The sequence below is a fragment of the Sorex fumeus genome, unplaced genomic scaffold, assembly GCF_029834395.1.
Source record: "Sorex fumeus unplaced genomic scaffold, SorFum_2.1 ptg000015l, whole genome shotgun sequence".
Classification (NCBI taxonomy): Eukaryota; Metazoa; Chordata; class Mammalia; order Eulipotyphla; family Soricidae; genus Sorex; species Sorex fumeus.
Window position 1 is genome coordinate 13122340 of NW_026606072.1, and position 23856 is coordinate 13146195.

General features: G+C 46.7%; 1 protein-coding gene across 1 annotated transcript in view; it reads right to left on the bottom strand.

Annotated features, from left to right (window-relative positions):
- The window catches only part of ZSWIM6 (zinc finger SWIM-type containing 6), a 198285-nt gene extending 178070 nt beyond the window's left edge, over positions 1 to 20215 (bottom strand). Inside the window, exon 1 of the mRNA XM_056112056.1 lies at positions 19507 to 20215. Coding sequence (XP_055968031.1) covers positions 19507 to 20215 — 709 coding nt within the window. The remainder of the gene's footprint in view (positions 1 to 19506) is intronic.
- Between the last annotated feature and the right edge of the window lie 3641 nt (positions 20216 to 23856).

Genomic DNA, 23856 nt, shown 5'->3' on the forward strand with positions numbered 1-23856 from the left:
CAAGTATCCAGATGGGGAGGAGAAAAAGAAAAAAAAAAAAACATGAGCAAGGGCAGTTTGGAGACTGTCAAAGGACAGGGGAGAACAAAGGTACCGGAGGCATATGTGGGACCAAGACAGAATACAGTAGGTCTGCTACACTCATGGCCAACTCGACTCCTCTGAGCAAAGGAAACTCACTAAAGGTTTACACTCAAGGGGAGTATAAGCACATCATCATCCGGACTGCAACATCATCCAGCTGACCAGTATCTGTCCAAAATTTACAAACTGATTACATATTTTCAATAGGGGGGAGGGGCCACAACTGGCAGTGCTCTGGGGGTTACTGCCAGCTCTGTATTTGAAGGCCATCCCCAATGGTGCATGGAGGATAATTTGGTGCTCGTGATCAAACAGAGGTCAGAAGCATGCAAGGCAAGCTGCTTAACCCTGCAATCTTTTCTGTCCTCTTTCTTCGGGACACATTTGTACAGAGAGCAAACATATCAAAAGAAAAAGAAAAACACCTATAGTAATTTTAGAAGTGCAGAAAGACCACTCAAGACACTTGCCCCAGATAACTAGAAAAACGGAGATGTTGCCAGCCAAGTCACATCAGTATAGCTTTTGATGGCAAGGACTTAGAATATTATCTAAAACTTTCAGTTCATCATACACTCTTAAGATTTCACTGTAGGGCCAAAGACAGCTCAACAGGTTGGAGTACATGCTTTGTACACAGGAGACCCCAGTACCAGTGCCAGCACCACAGGGATCCCTAAACATTGCCAAGGACAAATTTCAAGCACAGAGCCATCATATCAGACACTTTGAAAACCAAAGTGTGTTTCCCACTGAAACTACTTTTCTGAATACTTCATTTGTAAATCAGGAGAAAAGAGTTGATCAACTACTGATCCCAATTTACAAAATACCAATCTTACTATACAGTCATATTGACTTGAGAAATTTAGAAAGGTATCTGAGACAGTATTTTGTATCTTCTTCAGTCTACTGCTTAGCTATAGTAAATATTTAAGGAAGTCTAGATACTAAACCCTGAATGGCCCAATTAACCTATAAATGGCCCATTCTACTGTTCTTCCCCTTGCCCCCTTTTCTATTTAACATGAGAATTCTAGCCTTCCAAGTAAAGACAAAATTCATAATCAATAGGGTCAAAATCAACGGAGGTATTTGGACATTAGGGTCCTGCTATACTTTGCTGAATAATATATGTTCTCTTTAGTTACACTAGATTAGGCAACAATTATAATCATAAAATATTAAGAGATTAATCTGAGTAGTGAAAATTTAATTTTAATGGTAGACAAATTTTAAAACAATATTCCTCTTCTCTGATTACAAAATCAATATGTAATGAGTACAGCTTTGAAAAATACAGAAAACTAAAATAAGGTAGAAAAGGAGAAAATTAGGTAAACCTCGATCATAGTAATAGTATGAGAATAGTAGCATATTTCCTTTTTTTCTATTAGAATTCAAGTATTTTCATATATTCCCATGTGCTATTCTTAACAATCTCATGATAAGAGGTGACAGGCATCATTATTCCCATTTTAAAGGATTCAAGGAAGTTCACAGCAAGTGATCTGCCAAAGACCCGCACCGGTAGCCAACAAGATCCAGCAAAGAGGGCTCCAGTCTCTTGGTGGGTCAAGCATTTCAAAGGATGGCCATGTGGTTAGTAAATGATACACTCAGCAGCTGACTGCAAGTACCTTCAATAAGCAGAGAACTTTTGGACGTTAAGGGAAGAAAACATACAAATACTATTGACAACAGTCAAAATCTAAAACAACCCACATGTCCAGGTACAGATGACAAGAAAAAGAAACAAAGAGAAATTTGAAATCTGAGAAATATATATGCACAACAGAATACTATTCAGCAGTAAGACAAATTACACAATTCGCTGCTATATGGATGGACCTGAGGACTAAAATGCTATGGCAGAATGAAACAAATACGGACAGGATGATCTCTCCCATACATGGGATAAAAAGAGACATAATAAGGGTAGAGCAAATGCACAACAACAGAAAACGAGAACTGGTCTACAGAACTGAGCTTACCATGGGGGGGGGGGGGGTGAGGATGAGGTGGGCATAGTTGCAGAGGGAAGTGGACACTAGGGGCAATGAGGTACTGTAATACTGTAGGCTTAAAACCCTATCAACAGTATTAGGAATCAGTGCCTCAAATAATTTTTTAAATATTTTTCTATTAAAAATGTGCAAATAGGGGCTAGAATGATAGTACAGTAGGGAGAATTCTTGCCTTTACACGTGGCTGATCCGCGTTCTAAACCCAGCACCCCATATGGTCCCCTGGGCCTGCCAGGAACGAAACCTGAACGGAGAGTAAGGAGTAAGTACGCCGAGAAACACGCAAAACCAAACCAAACCAAAACCAAAAAAAAAAAAAACCAAAAAAATGTAGAAACAGAATTGTCATTAGTACAAAGCATATGTAAAACACTCTACCAGGCAAGGAAGGATAAAATCATGTACGTATGCTCAAACTGCAAAATGGAAGGGAAGGAATACTTCTCCCTGTTGACTCAGAATCATTTTTTTGTTTTGGAAGGGTGGATCGAGCCACACAGGCAGTGCTCAAGGATCCTCGTGGTGGTGCTCAAGGGCCGTAAGTGATGGTGGTAGGGATCAAACTGGAGCTGGCTCGAGCAATATTATCCTTAGTATTAACTAAGTCTTATACCCCTGTACACTCTCTCCCTTTAGCTTCCTTAACTTTTTCTTTTCGGTGTGAACGAGAACCCACTCAGAAATAATGTATTTTCTATTTGAAAGAAATTAAGCAAGACCAGAGAAAGACCAGAGATAAGTATACAGACACACAAACACACACACGCACGCACGCACACACACACGCCCAAGCAGACTATGACTGAATGCAAAGATGGTATAATTTTAACAGTTTATTAATTGCCCCTCCCCAACTCTGGAAAATAAGATAAATGGCTACGCTAGGCATGTGCTTTTTCTATCCTTTGAACTACAAGTTAGAAAAGTGGTGACTTCATAATTATGCCAGGAAAACAGGCACAAACCAAGACTGTGCGAATGGGTATATATGGCCACCCAGTACCTGGAAACCTGATCCCTCTTCAGAGTCAAGTACAATGGAGGCACAACTTTACTGATAAACTATTATTTTAAAAGCTTCAAAATAGTCTCTCTCAAAGGAAGGTCCTCATCATTCTGACCTTAGATCAATGTAACACACCACTCCTATTAACCATGTCTATCCACACAATAAGACTCCAAGAGGTGTTCTGAAGTTGAATTTTGCAAGTCATCTGAAAAAGTTTTCAAAAAATTAATTTATTTTTCTTCTGAAGAAGTGAAATATCTGAGTTAGAGAGCTCAACAGGAAAACCATATGCTTTACAGACTTAGCATGTTGGGAAGTCTGGGTTCAACCCTTGGCACCATATGGTCCCCTGAGCACTGCTCAGTGATCAGCCAGCACTGAGCCAGGAATAGTCCCACCAACAGCATGGCCTTAAAAAAAAAAAAAAAGGTGAAATTCCAGGTAAGAGGAAAAAGCAATCTAATCTCTTTATCCCTCAAAGGCATTTACAATTCAAAGTTATAACCCAAAAGTAGTTCTATACAGGAATGCTCAAATTACTTTCTATTCAGAAGCTGGATTCATCTAATAAATAAACAACTTTCAGAAAAGTTTTTTCACTGTTAACAAGTTAACAAGCATGAAGAAAAAGCCCAAGTCCCCTAACTAAAGAATTAAAGAAGTGCTTTTCTGTAGAAAAGCATTGCTGTAATAAATCAAATATTAAAAACAACCTGCCGATTTTGGAGATGACATTCCTACTCAATAAGTTTCTGCAACTCAGATTCACAAAATCAAATCAAAATTAGAACTTGGAGCTTTTTGCCCCAAGAAGATGATTTCAAACAGGTACCCAAAAGACACATACAATTTATGCCTATTACCCATTCAAGTGATACTTCAATATCTACCAGGCACACACTGCACTAACACTATTAAAGGTTGATTAAATCATCTTTTACTCCAAACAACTAAATATCAAACAAATATTTAAATATATCAAACATTGTCTGACTCTCATTCCCCTCCTAAAAAAAACAGCAACATACACTAAACCAGTGTTTTTCAACCTGGAGCGAACCAGCAACTGAACCCACTATGCTCAACACTGGGAAAGTAATGAATCTAAAATATTTTTACATTTTATGGCAGAATGTTCTTACATGTAATAGTTCATACTGAGTCATTTGATAGCTGACTAGTGCTGCCTCTATGCTTAGAAATCTACAATCATACAAAGCATTTGATATTCTACCATCTCATTAGAAACGTGTCTCTCATTTTCTCCAACTTTTACATTAAAAATGAGGTGCGCAGTTGTGTTCTTAAAATTGGAAAAGGCTCTGAAAAAGACCAGTTAAATCTCTACAGCAATTGCTTCTAGAACTCTGAAGATCTACTACTTTCACTGAAAGAAAACCAGATGCCCCTAGATGGCTATAATGTACTATTTCATCATAAAAAAAAAAGGTGAGAATAAAATATGGGGATTCTAGATTCTTAATAATTCTTGAAAGCTAGCACCGAATTTTTCTAAGGGCTTCTTTAAAAAAGGTTCAAAACTCAGGGACGGGAGCGACAGCACAGCGGGTAGGGCGTTTGTTTGCCTTGCACGTGGCCGGCCGACACAGGTTCGATTCCCAGCATCCCATATGATCCCCTGAGCACCGCCAGGAGGATTTCCTGAGTGCAGAGTCAGGAGTGACTCCTGTGCATCGCCTGGTGTGACCCAAAAATGAAAAAAAAAAAAAAAGGTTCAAAACTCAATTCAAAATCATTAAAAGGCAAGTGAAAAATTGCTGTTCCACAATTGCAAAGGACTGAAAAGAAAAAAATCCGAAAGAGTGTGGATGGGGCGGGGGGGGGGGGGGGGCCCAAGGGTGACTTGGGACAGGGTAATGGGGGGAAGGATTCATTTCCAGGCAATTCTTGGTCAACTAGACACAGCTCAATGCAAGAACCTCCAGATTCAGTGCTGCTTAAACCACAGCTGGTTCAAAAAGGAAACATTTGCAATTGGCCTTTTATAGATGCAATAGCTATAATCACTCTCCATGTCATCATACTTGACTGACATCGGCCAGAGAGAGACTACAAAAGTGAAGGGACGGGCTGGAGCGATAGCACAGCGGGTAGGGCGTTTGCCTTGCATGCGGCTGACCCGGGTTCAATTCCCAGCATTCCATATGGTTCCCTGAGCACCGCCAGGAGTAGTTCCTGAGTGCAGAGCCAGGAGTAACCCCTGTGCATCGCCGAGTGTGACCCAAAAAGAAAAAAAAAATTGAAGGGACTTGTCTGGCACGTGGTTGTGGCCAAGACCCTGGTTCGAATACCACGCTGCATACCAGGCATGGCCTCTGAGCATAAAACCAGCAATGGTAAGGCCCCTGGCCTGAGCACCAGCAGGTGTGGTCCAAAAACATTAAAAAAAAAAAAACTGTCATCATACATGACCTTTCAGAAATTACATTCTGAATGGTTACTACCTAACAAGAATCCAAGACCAATAAGTAAAATTAAATTTTTCTGGAACAATAAATAAGCAGTCCAGTGAAACACAAACTGAAAAGAGGAGAAAAAGGACCATCTAAACTTAAACATGGTTACTTAAATTTGGAGGTGTGCTTTTCTCAGTTTAGACCACCACCCTCAGCATACATGCATACACATAGACACACATTTAAAACACACACACACACACACACACATACTAAGAATTCATGGTTTAAAAAATACAAATCATAATATAAACCACATGTTTGTATGTCAAAAAATTAAATTTAATAACAGCACAAGAACTGAGAAGATATATAACTAACCAAAACCAAAAGACATGCCATTATTAAGCCATGAACTAATATAAATTTAAATTTAAATATACTGAATTCTAAATAAATTCAGTCATTGGTCCTTATACCACAATTTTTCCTAATATCTAAAATTATTAAAACTATAAAAACTGCTGTAATAATAAATTACCACTGAAACTATTTTACATCTGTACTCTCTAAGGACTAGGGATGTAGGTCAGTGATAGAGCTCATTCTTTACAAATATGAGACCCAAATTTCAACCCAGGTACCAAAATGATAAATCTGTCTACCCTATTTGCATCAAGCTGTCAAAATACATCTTTATTTAAGAGCCTCTTTCTTTTGTCACTGCAGTAGACTTTTTAAAGCATAAATTTAGGTCTGGAATAATGGCTCAAATGGACTAATGGGAGCTTTGCGTGCTGGAGGCCTGGGTTCCACTGCTGGCACCACCTGGTGGGTCCCCTGAACACTGCTAGGAGCAACTCCCAAGTAGGGTTAGTAGCAGCCCATGAGGTACGTCACATACAGGCCCCAGAAGGAAAGATGCAATACTATCCAGTACCCTGGAATTTCCTACAATTCAAACACTAAGCCATTTTAGTCAACTGTTGAAAGATTCGTCGAAACTGCAAAGAAACTTCTCTGACAAGTTACAGTTAGTGGTATCATATGAGGATCTGGAACTAAATGGAACTCATCAGTTTTGACTTTAACCAAATTTGCAGGAGTTGATGACATTTACGTGACTCACCTAAATAAAAAGTAAATTACATTAGGATTCTATAAGATACCTTCTATCATGTATACTATAGTCTATGAATCTTACTAAATTATATATTATACACACACACACTACAAAAGCATACATACATAGATAAATGCATGTATTTCCAACACACTTGGGACTACCTATCATAATCTCTTAAATGCAGAAAATAACAATACAGCATAACTACTGATGAACTTGACACTCGAACCCCAAACTTTCTGATTTCGTTTCTCTAGGGTGTAGGGCACACGCCATGTTGCACAGGGATAGTACCCCTGGCTCTGCACTCGGGGATCACTCCAGGACGGGCACAGGGAACCATCCGGGTTGTTAGGGAGCCAATCCCGCGAGGCTGGAAGGCAAGCTGGCCCTACCAGCCAGTGTCCCTGATTTTGTTTTTTCAATGAAACTTTTGTTTTCGCCCTAATAAAACATAGCAAGCTGATCAATTTGCTTTACCTAAATAAGTATCTTGTGTTTTATTGTGAAAGGTTATTTGTCTTGGGGTCACACCAAGCAGTGTTCAGGGGTACTCCTAGCTTGCAGTCAAGTCCCCAGGGATACCATGGGGTACTAAAGATTCAAACCTGGGCCCACCACATCAGAAGCATGTGCACCACACTTCTTTGTGCCCCAGTCCAAGCATCTTGTCTTAATGTATAAACATCTAAGCATTCTAAAATAGCTGCCCTAGCTCAGGTAGAGAAGGGAGCACCGAGTAAAGGCTGTTGGGAGGATCCTCCCAGGATGGGAGATGCGTGCTGAGTAGACTATAGACCGAACATGATTGCCACTCAATGCCTCTTTTGCAAACCACAGCACCAAAAGGAGAGAGAGAACAAAAGGGAATGCCCTGCCGCAGAGGCAGGGTGGGATGGGAGGGGGATGAGAGGTGGGGGGGATGCTGGGACCCGTGGTGGTGGATGGTGGGCACTGGTGGAGGGATGGGTATTCGATCACTGTATAACTGAAACCCAAGCACAAAAATTTGTAAGTCTACAACTGTACCTCATGGTGTTTCACTAATAAAAATTTTTAAAAATATAATAGCTGCCTTCTGTAAGTTCTTGACCAGCAATTCAACTGTCACTATATCACCCATCTCTACTATATTCTCACAAAAGTACATTCAGCAGAATTCCTCCAATAATTACCTTCAAAAATGAAGTAGAAAAAAATCAATTTGGTTCCATTTCTAGTTATTCTGGCCAATTACTTTGTGCTACCTTAAAAAAAGGCATTAGATCAATGCACTGTCATCTGGTCATTCAAAAGATCTACATACATTCATAACACTGCTCATCAGAAAGGTGAATAATTATCATTCCTATTTCTACTCATCTCCAGGTATAGTGCAAGATATACCAAAAATCAAGCCTAACATGGTCTCAAAGCTTTATATGCAACTATGTCAAGAATATATTGTTCTTCTTACAGCGGTCCCTCTTCCAAAGATTTGTATTCTTTTTTTTCCAAATTATTTAATACAACATATTTTTCTTTATAAGTGCAACTGATAATCAAGTGAAGTTCTTTTTGTTTGGCAGTTGGTTTGGGGGCCACACACACCTGGGCTCAGGAACCACTCCTCGTGAGGCTTAGAGTACCATATGTGGTACCAGGGATGGATCCCAGTCAGGCCACATGTAACACACGTGCCCCAATCCACTGTACTCTCCTGGCCCTCCAGTAAACTCTAAAATTCACATGTGCACCCAAAAGTTTAAAACTGTTTACAAATACATAATACTGGTTCTTACAGTGTATATAGACTATTGGTTTAGATGCGGATATCCAACCAATAACTAAGTCACTCTCAAGGATAGCCTTTTGGTTAAACATATTCCTACAGCATTAACCAAACCGAAAGATTATCATAAGCAAATAAAAAAACTGTGAAGTGTAAAACAAACAGCCCACGTGTGCACTTAAGTGTCTGAAGACATCTCTAACCATATGAGCCCATCAGTCTTCCACCGGACTTTCACAGCAAGAGTGACTGGAAGGAGGTGCAAGACACAGACTAAGTCCAGCAAATCCCACACCTTCTGGGGGTGCCACAAAACCAAAATTACTGAACTGGATGTATCTGGTCTGATATGGCAATTCTTAAGTCTTCCTCCTAGCCAAGATAATTGTAATAGCACAACCAATTTTTTTAAATCTATCAAATAAACAAGGAAATCCCAGTTCTTAAATAAAAATAACCATAATATCATAGCACTGAACATGTCTGAAACTTAGTTCTGTTTTGATAACTGAAAAGTTCGGATTCTGACATTTGCCAGCAGTTCTACAACATGCTGGCCCCAGGCCATCTCATGGCCTGATGCCAGTCTGTTGTAGGGCCAAGCTAAAAATAGCAGCCAAACAGCAGCTGGAACACACAGGTCCCCATGACCTCAGCTTTATTTCCCTAAATCAAGGGGGACTCAGGGGAGGGGACAATTAAAGGGGAAAGATCACTCTTGACTGGCATTTCCTACCTCATGCCATTCCTTGCCCTTTTTCCAAACTTCTCTCACCTCTTCCCCCCCACCTCTCCCCATCCCTCCCTGCATGCCCAAGACAGGAAGAGAGAGAGGGCACGAAGGAGAGGAGACAAGGAGAGGAAGAAAGAAACTGGAGCTGTTCAGAGGCTCCCCACCTCCGGCCATCAAGTTTCACATTATCTTATCATCATCACAAAGCAGCCATTGATCATTTCAACTCTCACCTTTACCAGTCCAGAGAAAATATAAGACATAAATTACAGGTACAGTAACTGGGGAAGGGAAGAAAGGGATAACTAGAAAATGAAAATGAAATAAGAGTACAAACTCCTAAGTACTTTCAAGAAAGCCTGAAGAATGCTTGGGGGAAAAAATTATGAGTACATTGGATAAGGTACTTGCCTTGTGGGACGGTGACCTGGTTCAATCCCCTGTACCACACAGGGTCCCGATCCTTGAGCACAGAGCCAAGAGTAAGCCTTGAACATTGGCAAATATATTTTAAAATGTCCCCACATAAAACAATCAAATTACAAATTCCTCATAGTTAAGTTTTAGGGGCATCTTAAGACAAGTATTTTCTAATCATCTTTTTTACAGAAATTAGCATTTCATATAAAGTGGTAGCAAAAACAGGCTGGCATGATCATACAGCTTATATCCTCTATGGCCCTTTATCAAGAAAAACCAATTAACAATACTGGAAAGGACTCCAGGTTCAGCTACCCTTTACACTGAAATCACAAAATACGTACTCTTACTAAAAATGCTGGTCACTGTCAGCAAATATTTAACAGGCACAACACTTCACATCTAGTATTCTAACCTCTACCAATGTAATTAAGAAAATTTAAATCCTGGTTCAGTGGATTCATTCTACATGCTATCTTCTTATGCATATTTTCAACACAATATCTTCCAACAGTAGAGATCTGACACCAATTAACAATGAAAAATGCTTTAAGTAAATACTGTTAAACTAGGCAGGACCAGGTAGTGAATCACCTGAATTTTAAACATATTATTTCACTAAATGAGTTTCCAATTTCTCTGATCAGCTTGGTTGGTAAGATTCTGAATGACAGGATCTCCTGAACGCTTCTCATATTCTTCCAATAAACTATCTCTTTCAAAGAAAAATCCTTTTACCAGCAACAACAGTATAAATTTTAACCATAACAGTTAAACGTGAAAACATTCACCTTTAAATGTTATGCCTAAAAATGAAATAAATATTTCTTAAATATATGGAGATGACCCTTACTGTTTATAGCTTATATACAACTGATATAAAGTTATTCCACCTTCAAAAGCTAAATCAATATTCAATGGAATATCATGATCGCCTAAGGACAAGCAACCTCCAGGGCTGAAATTTACTCAAAAAAGACATTCTAAAATAAGGTGTTTTTAAAGTTAGCTTTTAAAACAGACGTTGAAAATCAGTTATAAAGCAGGGATCCAATTCAGTGGTATTTCACATGCTGAAGATGCGTGAGGCCCTTGGTTCACTCTGTGAATCCCCAGATCCCCATGCCCCCCGCCCCCCCCCCCCCCCCCCCCCGCCCAAATCGTACCTTATAGCAATTAACAATTCTGGCCACCGTGAAAGTCACTCTAGAAAGTAGCAAGAGATAATAAATCCTAAAGATAAAAATTCTAGAGGAATGATGATGCATTACTATCACTGGCAATACTACTAAAAGGCTAAGGAGTAACAGAGCCAGTGGCTGGTTCCATAATGTACCAGGTTTGTATGACTAGAGACAAAAGTCATTTGTACTTTTTATCAATACTTCAGTTTCAAAAAGCAACTCCTTAGTGCAGAGCCAGGAGTGACCCGAGCAACTATGGGGTGGGTAACCCAAAACCTAAAAACTACATATTTTCACATTTAGACAATATCTTATTTTAATAATTTAAAAAATGATCTGTTAGAGGGATACTTAAAAACATGACACTTAAAAGATATCTAGCACATGATGAAATTTAAAATGTATTTATATGGCTATTTAAAATGTACTTATAGAGGATGTCTAGCATACATTCAAATGCTATGAAAGTTTTAACTTTTGGGGCAAGATACACAGTAGAGATTGATGTGCTTGCCTTGCGTATAGCTGACCCTGACCTGATCAACATCTGACTACCCCCAGGATTGACCCTAGAGCAAAAGGGAGGAGTAAGCCCTGAGCATCATGGGGTGTGGCTCAAAAATAAAGAGCTGTTATTATTCCATTACTAAATGTTTTTGTAACAGCATTAAGAGATTCACCTTAAGTCATGCTCAGCTTACTATAGAACAACTCCAAGTTGGGGGCCAGAGAAATAGCGTAACTGTAGGGCACTTGCCCTGCATGTAGCTAACTGGGGTTCAATCCTCAGCATCCCATGTGGCACCCCCCAAGCAACAGCCAGGAGTGACCCCTGAGTGCAGAGTTAACCCTGAGCACCCCCCAATGTTGCCCCAGAACACAGGAAGGAAGGAAGGAAGGAAGGAGGGGAGGGGAGGGGAGGGGAGGGGAGGGGAGGGGAGGGGAGGGGAGGGGAGGGGAGGGGAGGGGAGGGGAGGGGAGGGAAGGGAAGGGAAGGGAAGGGAAGGAAGGAGAGAGGGAGGGAGGGAGAGAGGGAGGGAGGGAGAGAGGGAGGGAGGGAGGGAGGGAGGAGAAAAAAATAAAAAATCCAAGTCATTCAAGCAGTCTTTGAGGGAGAGATTACTTAAATTCTGAGGCCACATGAATTTCACAAAAGAAGCATATTGAAGGCTACATGTGTAACTGTTTGGGGGATTGGGGGGGGGGATGAAAAAACATTACTGGTTTCGGGCCACTCCAAACATACCTAGCAAATTAAGAGGTAGGCACAAACACAAAAAGTTCCATTTCACAATCACCATGCTGGCCTCAGTTTTCCTACCAGCAAAATGGAAGGAACTAGCTATTCATTGCTAAAATCTCCACTGGTTTTCTACTGTCAACAATTTCCTATCTACTTGGGCAAATAACCACCCGGCAAGAGCATTTTGTAAGCACATCTCATCTAGCATTCTGAGAAGAACTAGAAGCACGCACCTACACACAGGTTTACTAGGGTGAGTTTGGAATAACGATATTCAAACAAGATCTGCTTTACTCGTCCTTATTTCTACTCACCTGAGACATCAAATTAGTCAACAAATATATAAATGTATACATACCCTTAGCAACAGATCTCACTTTAAATTCAAAATAAAAAGCAGATTTTGCACTGCACTCTTTCCAAAGCTTGCTTTAGCTACTTTCCTAGGAAAAATACAAAAAGCAGCAACCTGGGTTTTTCTTAAGAATTAAAAGATCTGTACAAAACACATTCCCAGTAGTGCAAGGGATACTGAAGACAAAAAAAAAAAAAGGAATGAGACTCAGTTTTTTTCAACAATCATTAACTCACTTTCTGAGTCTTGCAAGAATTAAGAAAATTTATTTTGGGGGGTGGGGAGATGGCTCAAAAGTCTAGAGGCCGTGCTTTGTACCCAGGTGCCAGTTAAATCACAGTCCTATATGATTCTTCCCGAACACCAGCGTGACCCTGAAGCATCACCAGGAGTGTCCCCTCCATAAAAAAACAAATGTCTTTTAATATGGTAAGACTACGCAACATTAATCTCCAATTATCACTTAGTACTGACTTCTCAGGAGACAAAGTATTGGCATTAGTTTCAAGGAAACAGTTCCTATTTTCTAACTTATACAATCTTCAAAGATAAAATTTTAACTACGTTTTTGTTGTAAGAAAACACCATTCTTGAAAAAGTATAATTTGAAAGGTAGTTCTCTCAACCGTTTTTATGGGTTTCATGTGTTAACTCACGGTTTACTTACATGTAATACTGCTGTTTCTAAAATGTTTACACTCACTTACAAACTGCTTCCTTTTCTGTATTTGTCCTCTTAAAGGTTAACAGTGGTCAAAGGCTGCTCCTTTAAAGACTACTCCTATTAAAACTTCTAACATGAGTTTATCTTATATATATATGAAAGCTTCGAAAATCAGATGGGCTGGACATGTAATGAGATTTGGAGACGACCGCTGGACTAGAGCTGTCACAGACTGGATTCATGGGATGTCAGAAGACTGCGTGGCTGCCCACCTACAAGATGGTCAGACTTCTTCGTCAAGACCCTGAATGATCGGTTTGAGGCTCTTCATGTTCCTATAACGAACAGTCACCATTGGGCTACACTAGCACACGGCAGGGACGAATGGAGACGTTACTGGCGCCCACTCGAGCAAATCGATGAGTAACGGGAAGTCAAGTGACCAAGTGACGAAAGCTTTTTAAACTCATTTTGCATCAATAAATAAAGTTTTTTCTATCACAAAATATGAAGCATGTAAGCACATGTAAGCTGGTTCGGAGCCAATTGTCTCATTTTTTGTTTCATTTTGGGATCATACTGGACAATAGCATTAAAGGATCATTTTTGGTGGGGAACCAGATGGGATGCAGGAGATTGAACCAGGTCGGTAAAGCACAAGACAAGCACTCACCCACTACACTATCTCTCGAGCCTAATTGTTAAAGGTTCCTTAAAAGAAGATCAGTCATATCTCTCCACTGCAATTCGGTACACTGAAAATTTTACTAAAATTACAATCTTTTTTCCCTTAAGGGGGCAAGTCCCAAGCAGTGCTCATCAGCACTCACGGCCACTCCCTGAGATACTCAGTCACCTGGGCCCCACGGTTGATGTTCAATGCTAGGAGTGACGATGCAGCACTACTTGGTGGTGGGCGCAAACAGGACCACCCTGATGGTGCTGGAGAGATCACACAGCGCAGAAAATCAGGCCGCTGCACAAACAAGGAACTAGTGCTCCTGATCTCGTGAGCCAGCTCCTCAGCGCCTGGAATCATGCTACAGTGAACTCCTAACACGAACTGGAAGAGAAACGCTGAATTGCATCCTTTCTGATGAACACTTAGATCTAGAAATTGATACCAATTGATAATCTATTATCTAAACAAAAGAGGTCCAGATCAAACATCTTCAAAATTGGCCAGGATATATTTAAGACAATGGTGATTTAAACTGCTCAATTAATTGTTCTGATTCTGCCATTAAAGGACATGTCCCACAGGCAATCTGATGTTTTTAGAAGAAAGGAATCAGTCTATCTATGCAAAACTACGCGGTAAAAATACAATGGGGATGGCCTTTTTCTTTTTGTGCAAAGGGTATACATAGAATACAACTGTGGAGCAAGAAAATAAAAGACTGAAGCAGGAGCAGAAACGTTTGCCTAATCAAATCTACAACTTCACCTTCCAATATTGAAATCTTTTGGCTACAAAAAAACATTGCCTCCTAAACAGTTCATATTTCCTCACCAGACCATTCTTACCATCAGAGAACTCTATTTTTAAAAAATTACAAGATTTCTCAGCTAAAATTGAAATATTAACTTCCCTGGAAACAATGCTGAGAACATACAAAGTACTCAAATATTATCAAAAAATCAACTGAAACAATTCAAATAGCTCAACTAATAGAAAATATATGCAACTAGCTTCGAATTTTCTTTTCTACATGCTTTTATATTTAATCAAACGTCAGAAAACTACAGGATCTGACTTAATATTGTCCTAATACTCTTGAAAATGCAATGATAGTACTATTACCTAAACACCCAATTCTAAAATTCACTGAGAATCCCATCTTTATTTAATAATTGCTCGATAGTAAAGATAATTAAAATACTGGAAGGCATAAGTAAATTACCCTTGGGTGATTAAAAATTCTATCCATTTTTACTAAGAATTCCCTTTTAAGTGAATCCACTAAAAATATTTAAGTTGTAAATCTAAAAAGATCCTAAATATTCTGTTTTTTTAATGGTGTAATAGGTGCTGGGCTATATTCTTTTTTTCCCCAAAATAACCAGAAAAAAAAAAGTAGCTCCTTTTAAAACTTTATCTTCTTTAAATACAAAAGACAAGACCCTAGTTTTGTTTAGACATTTCTTGCTTTTATTATTAACTCACAAGGAAACTATGTTTCAAAACAAAATATGTAATGTACAAAAGTACACAAACATACACATATACCAAAACATAAAATACTCCAACTTAAAATGTAAGAACACTTTTTCTAAATTTTTATTTTAAAAATCATACGCTTCCAATTCTAAGAAAAATCAACCATTAAGATAGGCATAAAGTAAAAATCCAACCCAACCAAAACCTTACCCCATTCACTAGATCACGCTCTACCCACTATCAATGACTTCTTCGTCCTCACAGACATTTTTATATACAAGTTTATCCTTTCTTTGTTTTAAACACGAATTATAGCATACTAAAATGGACAGCTAGTTTATTTTTAAACAAAATATTCTGGTCACCTTTCCTTGTCAGTATAAATATCCACTTCATGACAGCACAGTATTTATTCTATTTTTTTTTACTTTTTTGGGTGCCAGGGGATGGAACCCAACTGATGAGCATGTCTTAAACTAGTTCCCTTCAGACAGAATGTAGGTGGATTCTAACATTTTATTTAGCATTGGGAGCGGGGCTGTAATAAAATTCACTCACTGTACATAATGTCTATCTACAGGACACACTCCCAGAAGAACACCAGTGTCACTGTGCCAAGCAGCAGAGCAGACGGCATCCTCTCTTCCCGCCTCCTGCACCAACTCGGACATATCTACCCATCTACTTTAGTGGTCCTCGCCATGGTGGTAGATGAAAATGGCATGTCATTTTTACTTCTGTCCTTTAAGAGTGAAGGGGAGTACGTTTATTAATCATTCGTATTTATTTCAAAATGTCTTTCCCATTTTTTTCCATTTCTCCTAGAACTATTTTTAGGAGTTTTGTTGGAATTTGGTCAAAAGGTTCTCTCTGCCCCAGTTGGAGGCTTAACTTAGTTTATTCACATACCAGTCCTCAAGAAATTTTTGGATTTTTCTACATAAAATTTTTGTTTTTGTTTTTGTTTTGAGGCCGCACCCAGAAATGCTCAAGCTTACTCCCGGCTCTGCTCTCAGAGAGCACACTCCAGGCAGGGCTCAAGGAACAGGGCTCAGGGTGCCAGGGATCAGCTCAGGTCAGCTGCGTGCAAGGCGCAAACACACTACCCACTGGACGATCTCTCTGCTCCCAGAAATGTATGTCTTTCCTAATTCTAGCTCTAGGTGATATTACAGGAGTTTCTTCCCAGAAAAAAAAAAAAAGTTATTTCATCTGACTCGTTTCATTTCTTAAATGCCAGTATTTACAAACGCCAGCCACACTCTCTTCCAATACATCATTAAGTCGACTTCACTTTCTCTAAAATATCCTATAAGTAACTAGACAACTTTGCACTAATTCCACTAATACTGCTTACAACTCATACCACCAAGTTTTACTCTTCTTCCTTTAAATTTTTTAAAATCTAGGAGTTGAAAAATAACTAGAAAATAGGTTTAATTTCTGTAAAGACACAATTTTCTGACTCACAATTCTTAATCTGCAAGAGCATAAAGTCCAACTTTTACAGATTTTCAACTGTAGACATAATTTAGTCATCTCTACAAAAGTCAATGAATCTTCCTGTGCAAACAAACTTGTAATTTTGCAATACCAGAAAATTGCTCATGATGCTATCAACAGAGTATTCTGTTCTTTTCCACTTCAGGTTGCAAAGCCAAAAAAGTTCTACCCCAAATCACGTTATAAAATAGGCCTCTTCAACTTAATACACCAAATTGCAAACCACCGCTTGAGAGTTAAATTAGATGGTTAAATCTCGCCACCCTCTCAGTTCTCCATCAAACAAACAAAAAAATCCTGGGCATATGTTTTCTCACAGTGCCAGCTGCCAGGCATTTACCAGTCTTCCATCTCGAAGCTGACTGGCACAACAAGTAATGCAACTTGGAAGTTAAGGAAACTGGCAGAACTCAGAGGGGGGAAAAAGACTATTTTCCACAATTTGTCCAAGCACTTGTTTTGCACGTATGTGTTTCCGAAGTGGTGGTCAACTTTTCAAACTACAGGAGAAGCATCAGACGATTTCCAATCAAGCACTGCCAACTCCGTTCAGTGGCCTCCTTCCCCAGTGGGGGCTATTCAGAAAGTTACTATTTTCTGTTACAACTCACCCAGGCCTCCTCACTGATGAAAGCAAGCAAAGCCCACGCTGTGTGTCTGTCTCCTAGAGAAGATTGCATCTTTTATTTATCGCCCCTTGGCTTTATTTTCACAGTGAATTCCTGGCTTAAATGCAATCAGCCAAGAAACCCTCCCTATGTGCTCTCCTGTCATTCCTCATTGCTTGCAAGCAGAGTCAAGCACAGAGGGCGGAAAAAACACTCAACACTGCCAGCCAAGCCATAAAAATCCGCAAACACCAGTTGGTTAAACCGAGAAACCGTAGCTGTCCTTCGAATGTTTCAGCCCCGCAGGAAATGAGACCGTGAGGGGAAAGGTAGCCTGAAAGAATGTTAATTAGATTTTTTTTAAAGGGCGGAGGAGTGGCCTCAAAAGTGAACCTCTCCCCCTCTGCCCACCCCCCAAGGAAAAGGAGCCAAACCTAGGAAAGACAACGCTGGGGGCCGCCTTTGGAAATAAATGACCATGCAGAAAATCGCGTTTGCAGACCGCATGAGAATTCAAGTTAACCATGCAGGATTTAAAAAAAAAAGAAAAAAAGGAACATTTAATGCTCTCTGGGATCCCCTCTCCCTTCCTAGAGCCCGCACCCCCTCCCCCCTCCCCCCAAGCCCTCTTCGCACCCACCCCCCGCCCGCCGCAAAGGAAAGAAACAAGCACCGCAAGACCCGATCAAAAATCTGGGCAGAGGATGCCCGCAAACCTCTCGCCACCGTCAGGTCCGGTGCGGGCCACGACGAGTCCAGCGGAGAGCAAGGCGGGAGGGGGAGGGGGATGCGCCGTGTGCGACCGGGGCCGGGAGCCGCGGAGAGGGAGTCGCACCCGAGCATTGTTCTTCCCAGCCCAGCCCGAACGTCCCCAGCGCCAGGGCTGAAAACGCGATGTGGCCGCGGGAGGGGGGGGGGGGGGGGAACACAACACAACACAACACAACACACACAAGACAAGACAAGACACACGCGGAGGGGAGGGAGGGGAGGCGACGCAGAGCTCGTCAACTCGGGGTCCGGGAAACTCGCAGGGTCGTCGGGGAGGGGGCCGGGCAGCTCTCGCCCAGGTCCTCCGCTCGCCTTTGTCGAACACCTTCCACTGCACGAGCCCCGGAGGGAAACGGGGACCCTTTTGTTCGGCTCCCCGGTTCGGGGGAGGCGGAAACCCGAAAGGGGCGCGGGGACGCCCCAAGCCGGGAACAAAGTGCGAGGTCGCGCCCGGCGGCCCGGCCGAGCCCCCCGCCCCGCGCTCCCCGCACGCGCCGGGACCCGCGGACCCGCCCCCTCCCCAAAAACCTCCGGCCTCGCCCGCGCCGAACCCCACCCCGCCCCCGCCCCCCGCCGCCGACCCGAAGCGGGGACGCGCGCGCGGGGAGCCCCGGCCCGAACCGGCGCGCCTGAATCCCGGGGGCGTCGTCGGGGCAGGCGGGGGCGAGCGGCCCCTCCCGAGCGGGGACCCGGCCCGGGCAGCCCCCGGCCCGCCGCGCCGCTGCGAGGCGTCTCGATCCCCGGCGGCCACCCGCCCGTCGGACCCCGGAGAAGAGGGACGGCCGCCGGGCGCAGCGCCGGGGCGCGGGGAAGGGGGCGAGGAGGGGAGAGAGAGGCGCGCGGGACGGACGGACGGACGGACGGACGGAGGGACGGAGGGAGAGACCCGGAGGGGGGAGCGCGGAGCAGCGCCGGCCCCCGGCTCGGCCCGGCCGCATTGTCTGTGCGGCCCGAGCCCCCTCCCCCGCCCCGCACGGCCCCGCCGCCAGCCCGCGCCTTTGTCCGCAGCCGCGACCCCCGGGAAAAGAACGCGGAGGGGCAGACGCGTAAAGGCAGGGCGAGCAGCCCCCGGGACGTGCGCCCCCGGGGCAGGGCGGGGATCCGGGCCGGCCGGGGCACCCGACGCCCACCCCGCCGACCCCCGCGCCGGGGCGCGTCCTGCTGATTCATTTCCCACGCGCGCCGGCCGTCCGGGGAGCCGGGGGCGGCGGCGGCGGGAGGACGCGGGCGCGCGCTCCGAGGACCGTCCCGGCCGAGGACGGACGAGCGCGGGCGCCGGGCGGCGGGGAGGCCGGCGCGCGCGGGGCTGGGGGCGGGGCGGGCGCCCCCGCGAGCGGCTCCCGGACGGGCCGGCCCGACGAGCGGACGGACGGACGGACGGACGGACGGACGGCCGCCCCCCGCCCCCCGCCCCCCGCGCCGTGACTCACCGACTTGCAGGACGTTGTCGACGCAGCCGCTCTCCAGCAGCGCGATGCCCCGGCGGAAGGGCAGCCGGGTCTCGTCGCCGCCGTCCGCCGCCCCGGACGCCCCCACCGACGGGGCCCCGGCCCCGGCAGTGGCGGCGGCGGCGGCGGCGGCGGCGGCGGCGGCGGCGGCGGCGGCCGAAGTGGCGGCCGGCGCGGACGAGGAGCCGCCGCCGCCGCCGCCGCCGCCGCCGCCGCCGCCCGCGCCGCCCGCGCCGCCGCCCGCGCCGCCGGGGCCGCCGCTGTCGTCGCCGGGGCCGCCCGGGGCGCCGCCGCCGGTGTTGAAGGACGAGTACATGCAGATCTCCCGCTCGCTGCGGGGGAAGGACCAGTAGACGATGCGGCGCTGCACCGGCTCGGGGATGCGCTCGAAGCGCTCCTCCACGCGCTGGAACGGCCACTTCTCCGCCACCTTGCGCGCCGCGATGTCCAGCAGCGACTCGGGGCTCTGGGTCTTGCCCGGCGGCAGCAGCCCGAGCGCCGCGCCGCCGCCGCCGCACGCCGCCGCCGCCGCCGCACCGCCCGCCCGCGCGCCGGCCCGGCAGGCAGGACCGTAGCCGCCGCCCGCCCCGCCGCCGCCGCCGCTGCTGCCCCCGCCGCCGCCGCCGCCGCCGCCGCCCGGCCGGCAGCAGAGCCGTTTCGCGGGAGGAGGCTGCTGTCCGCGCTCCGCCATGGCCGCGCCGCTTCTAGCCCCACAGCGGAAGTGCCGGGACCCTATAAACGGCACAAGGAAGCGCGACACGCACACGCCGCCGCGACGCCACGCTGCCATCTACGGCCCGCCGCTCCTTCTACGGGCACGGGGGGCGGGGCCCGGCCGTGACGTCGCGGCCCGGGCGGCGCGCTGATAGGGGCGCGGCCGCGGGGGCGGGGCCCATGCAAATCGCCGGGCCGAAACATAAATAGAGCGCTCGGCGCACACGGGGGCCGCGGGGGCGGCGGGGCTGGGCGCCGGCCGGGTTGTGAGGGTGTCAGGCCGCGGTGACGCGGGGGGCGGGGCCGTCCCGCAGGGTTCCCGCGGGAGGGGCGGGCCTCTGCGCCCCCTGCTCCTCAACTTCCCCCCGGAGTCCCAGCCGCCCTTTGATGTCCGGCGAGTGAGGACGCGCCTCGTGGGTCGCGGCGGGGAAGGAAGAGGCGCTGGAGGGGGTGGGGGCCGAGCGAAGGGGCGGGGTCCGGGCTAAATGAGGGGCGGGGCGTCGGCGCGGGCCCCGCCCCTCCGCCGGAGCCGCCCGCCGGGGGAAAAGCCTCGGGGCGGAGGAGGCGCTTTCAAAACAAAGAGATGCGGCGCGGAGCCCGGGGGACCGGGGCGGAGGGGCAGGCGGAGGAGGCGCGGCGAGGCAGCCCGGCCGCCGGCCTCCCCCCAGCCAGCCCGGGGGAACTTTCCACCCGCTCCGGAGCCGGAGGCTGCGGCCACGGCGGCGGAGGCGGGTGCGGGGGGACGGGCCGCGCTCCGCGGCGGCTCCCCGGTTCACTTTCCGCCGGCCGGGTTGGGGCCGGAGACCCCCAGCGCCGCCGCCCCCCGTGCGGCCGCCAGCCGCACGTCCGCACCGTCCCGGCGGCGAGGCCGGGGGGCCCCGAGCCGGCCGGAGTGGCCCGAGCCGGCCCCGAGCGCTCGGCAGCTGCCCCGCAGCGGCGCCACGCGCGTCCCGCCCTCGCGCTCCCCCGACCCCGGGAACTCGGGACTCCTCTCGTTCCGCGCTGCCCACCCCCCGCGCGGGGTGAGGGGGGCTCGCACCCGGGCCGCGGGGGGGAGAGAAACACCTTTGTGAGCGGCGCACGCCGCCGAGCGCGCGCGCACAGACACACACACGCACGCACCCGCACCCGCACCCGCGCGCACACCCGGCTCTGTGCGCACTTGGCTCTGCGGCCCGCCCGGCGGTGGGGCGGCGACGGGACGCGCGGGCCGTGCTCTCCGGGCCGTGCTCTCTCGGCTGGCCCTGGCCGCGCGCCGAGCCGCCGGGCCCCCGGGGAAAGGGAGCTGCCGGGCAGGGCGGGGCGTCCGGCCGGGAAAGCGAGCGCCGAGCGCAGGGCACCGGGGCGACGGCGCGGGCGTGGGCGAGGGAGCGAGTCCGGGGCTGCGTCCGAACCCCTGCGGACATCATTCTCCGCGGTCCTCTGAGCTCGGACAACTCCGGGCTAAGCCGCCGACTTAATGACCTCCTTGGAGACGGCCCGGCTTCTGTTTTGACTGCAGACGGTGTTCCTGACACCGTCGCTGCTGGGGAAGGTGAATCTCCTTTGGCACGTTGGCTGCTGCCCGCGCCCCACCCGCCCGCCCGACTGCCGAGATGCAAAGGAATAAAAGGCTTCGAGTTTTAAAGGAAAGCGCCCACCACGCGCTCCAAACCCTTGAGCTTTCCCTCCCAGGGCTTGCCAAGCCCCAGGTTGCTGGTACCCGGGGACCGGACGCTGGCAGACTTTCCATCGCTGCCTTGTTAGGAAAATTTTGGTGACATTATGTTTTTGGATATCCAACTGGTACTTTCCTGGGCACCTCCTCAATGCTTAGGAAAAAGGCAGAAAATTGCAAGAAGATGGGCAAATGGGGGCAGGGGGCGTGGGGGCTCCTTCTTCCACCTGTTCCGTTTCTGGATCTCTTTTAAAAAATCATTTTAGGCAGGTGGTAGCCAAAACCAAGCCCCATTCCGTCCTCAACTACAGTCGTGATAGGATTTGGACTTGTATGATGTACAGATTACTAAGCATTTTCATACAATCACTGAACTGGAAAGTTAAACATGACCACGATTCCCCCAGACAGAGTCAGTGACTCATTCGGGGTCATACCAGGTGTTAGTGGAAGGAATTAATTCATATCGAAGAGATGTCTCTGGGAGTGCCTAACATCCTGAGATTCCGATTTTTTTTTTAATGAATCAGACTGGATTTAAAGCATCATACTCGAGGGATCTCGTGAACTCATACTGAATCCAGAGCCCGGAGTGCTCCCTGGCCAGCTTCCCCCATCCCCGGCACAGCACCCAGCCTGCCCTCTCAAATTCTCCTCCCCTCCCTGCTTTCCCTGAGTTTCCTGCTCCTCCTCTCTCCAGCTCACCTTTCTCGGCCTTCTTTTGGAATTTCTCCTTTTACAAACTGTTTAAAATATACACCTTGCCTATCTCCATTTGCAGGAAGTAAGGAGGGGATCCCCTTCCCTTGGAGAATTTGCACTATTCCCCTGTCCCAGCATGGCGTTAATTCACTGCTTCCTAGAGGTCCGTTTCTAAAAAGCCCCCTCCAGCCCCAAGTAGCTCCTGGAAAGGAGATGGTTACCATTACCACCTATTCATAGTTCCCTCTGCCAGCTTTCTCCCACTTTGACCTTGACTGCAATTCCGTTACAGGTTTACTGGCCTTGTCTATTCCAGCCCTCATGGGGAATTGTTTTTTTCTGCAGCCCTGCCTCACTGATGTGTTATTTAACACATCCTCCTCGAAATTCTCCTCTCCCCAGCTTCTGGTCTTACTAAAGGATAGCTCTGGTGGTGTCATCCTCTTGTTCAAGTTCCCTCAAATGGCCAGGGACAGTCCAATCTCAAATACGACCTTGAGCGATCCCAACTTCCCAGACCATTTCTCACTACCCAACTACCAGCCTACTAGTAAGACACCTCCCAGATTTTGAAAGTCATCCTCACATCCCATTCTGCGCATTTGTTCTAGATGTTTCTGTGAATGCAATGTCTCTCCCATCTCTTGCAACTTGTCACACATTCCTGCCCTTTTTTTCAAGGATTGCTTCTCTGGAAAAACCACCTCTGTGTGATCTCTCTCTCTCTCTCTCTCTCTCTCTCTCTCTCTCTCTCTCTCTCTCTCTCTCTCTCTCCTCTTCAAACCTTTGGATCTGCCTCTGTCTAGCCTCACCATTGTGTTTACCCATGTTTTAGCCATGTGCCTTCTCTAACGTCCCCGCTGGAAAATCTCAAGGATTGGAATTATATATACCTCAGTGTTGTCTTTAGTTCCAAGTGCTGAGCACTGTATAGCAAGGCTTCTAGATCCCTGACCAGTTAGTTATATCCACAAGCCAAGTGGGTATAAATAAGTGACAGTCCTTTAGCTTTGATTGATACTTGTGCCACCTCTCAATTTTTAGGTATTTAGTGGGATTTTTTTTTTCTATTCATAGAAGCTGTTACAGAGTTAAAATTGCCCTTTTCAAACAGCAACCAAATGGAGGCTAGAGGACTCCAGTTGTACTCCAGTGTTTGCCACTAAGTAGTGGCAAGAACTCGCAGTACAGAGTTCTTCAGCTTCCTGGTTGCAGTTGCTCATCCTGTCCCATCACAGAATTCGTTACCCAGTATGGCC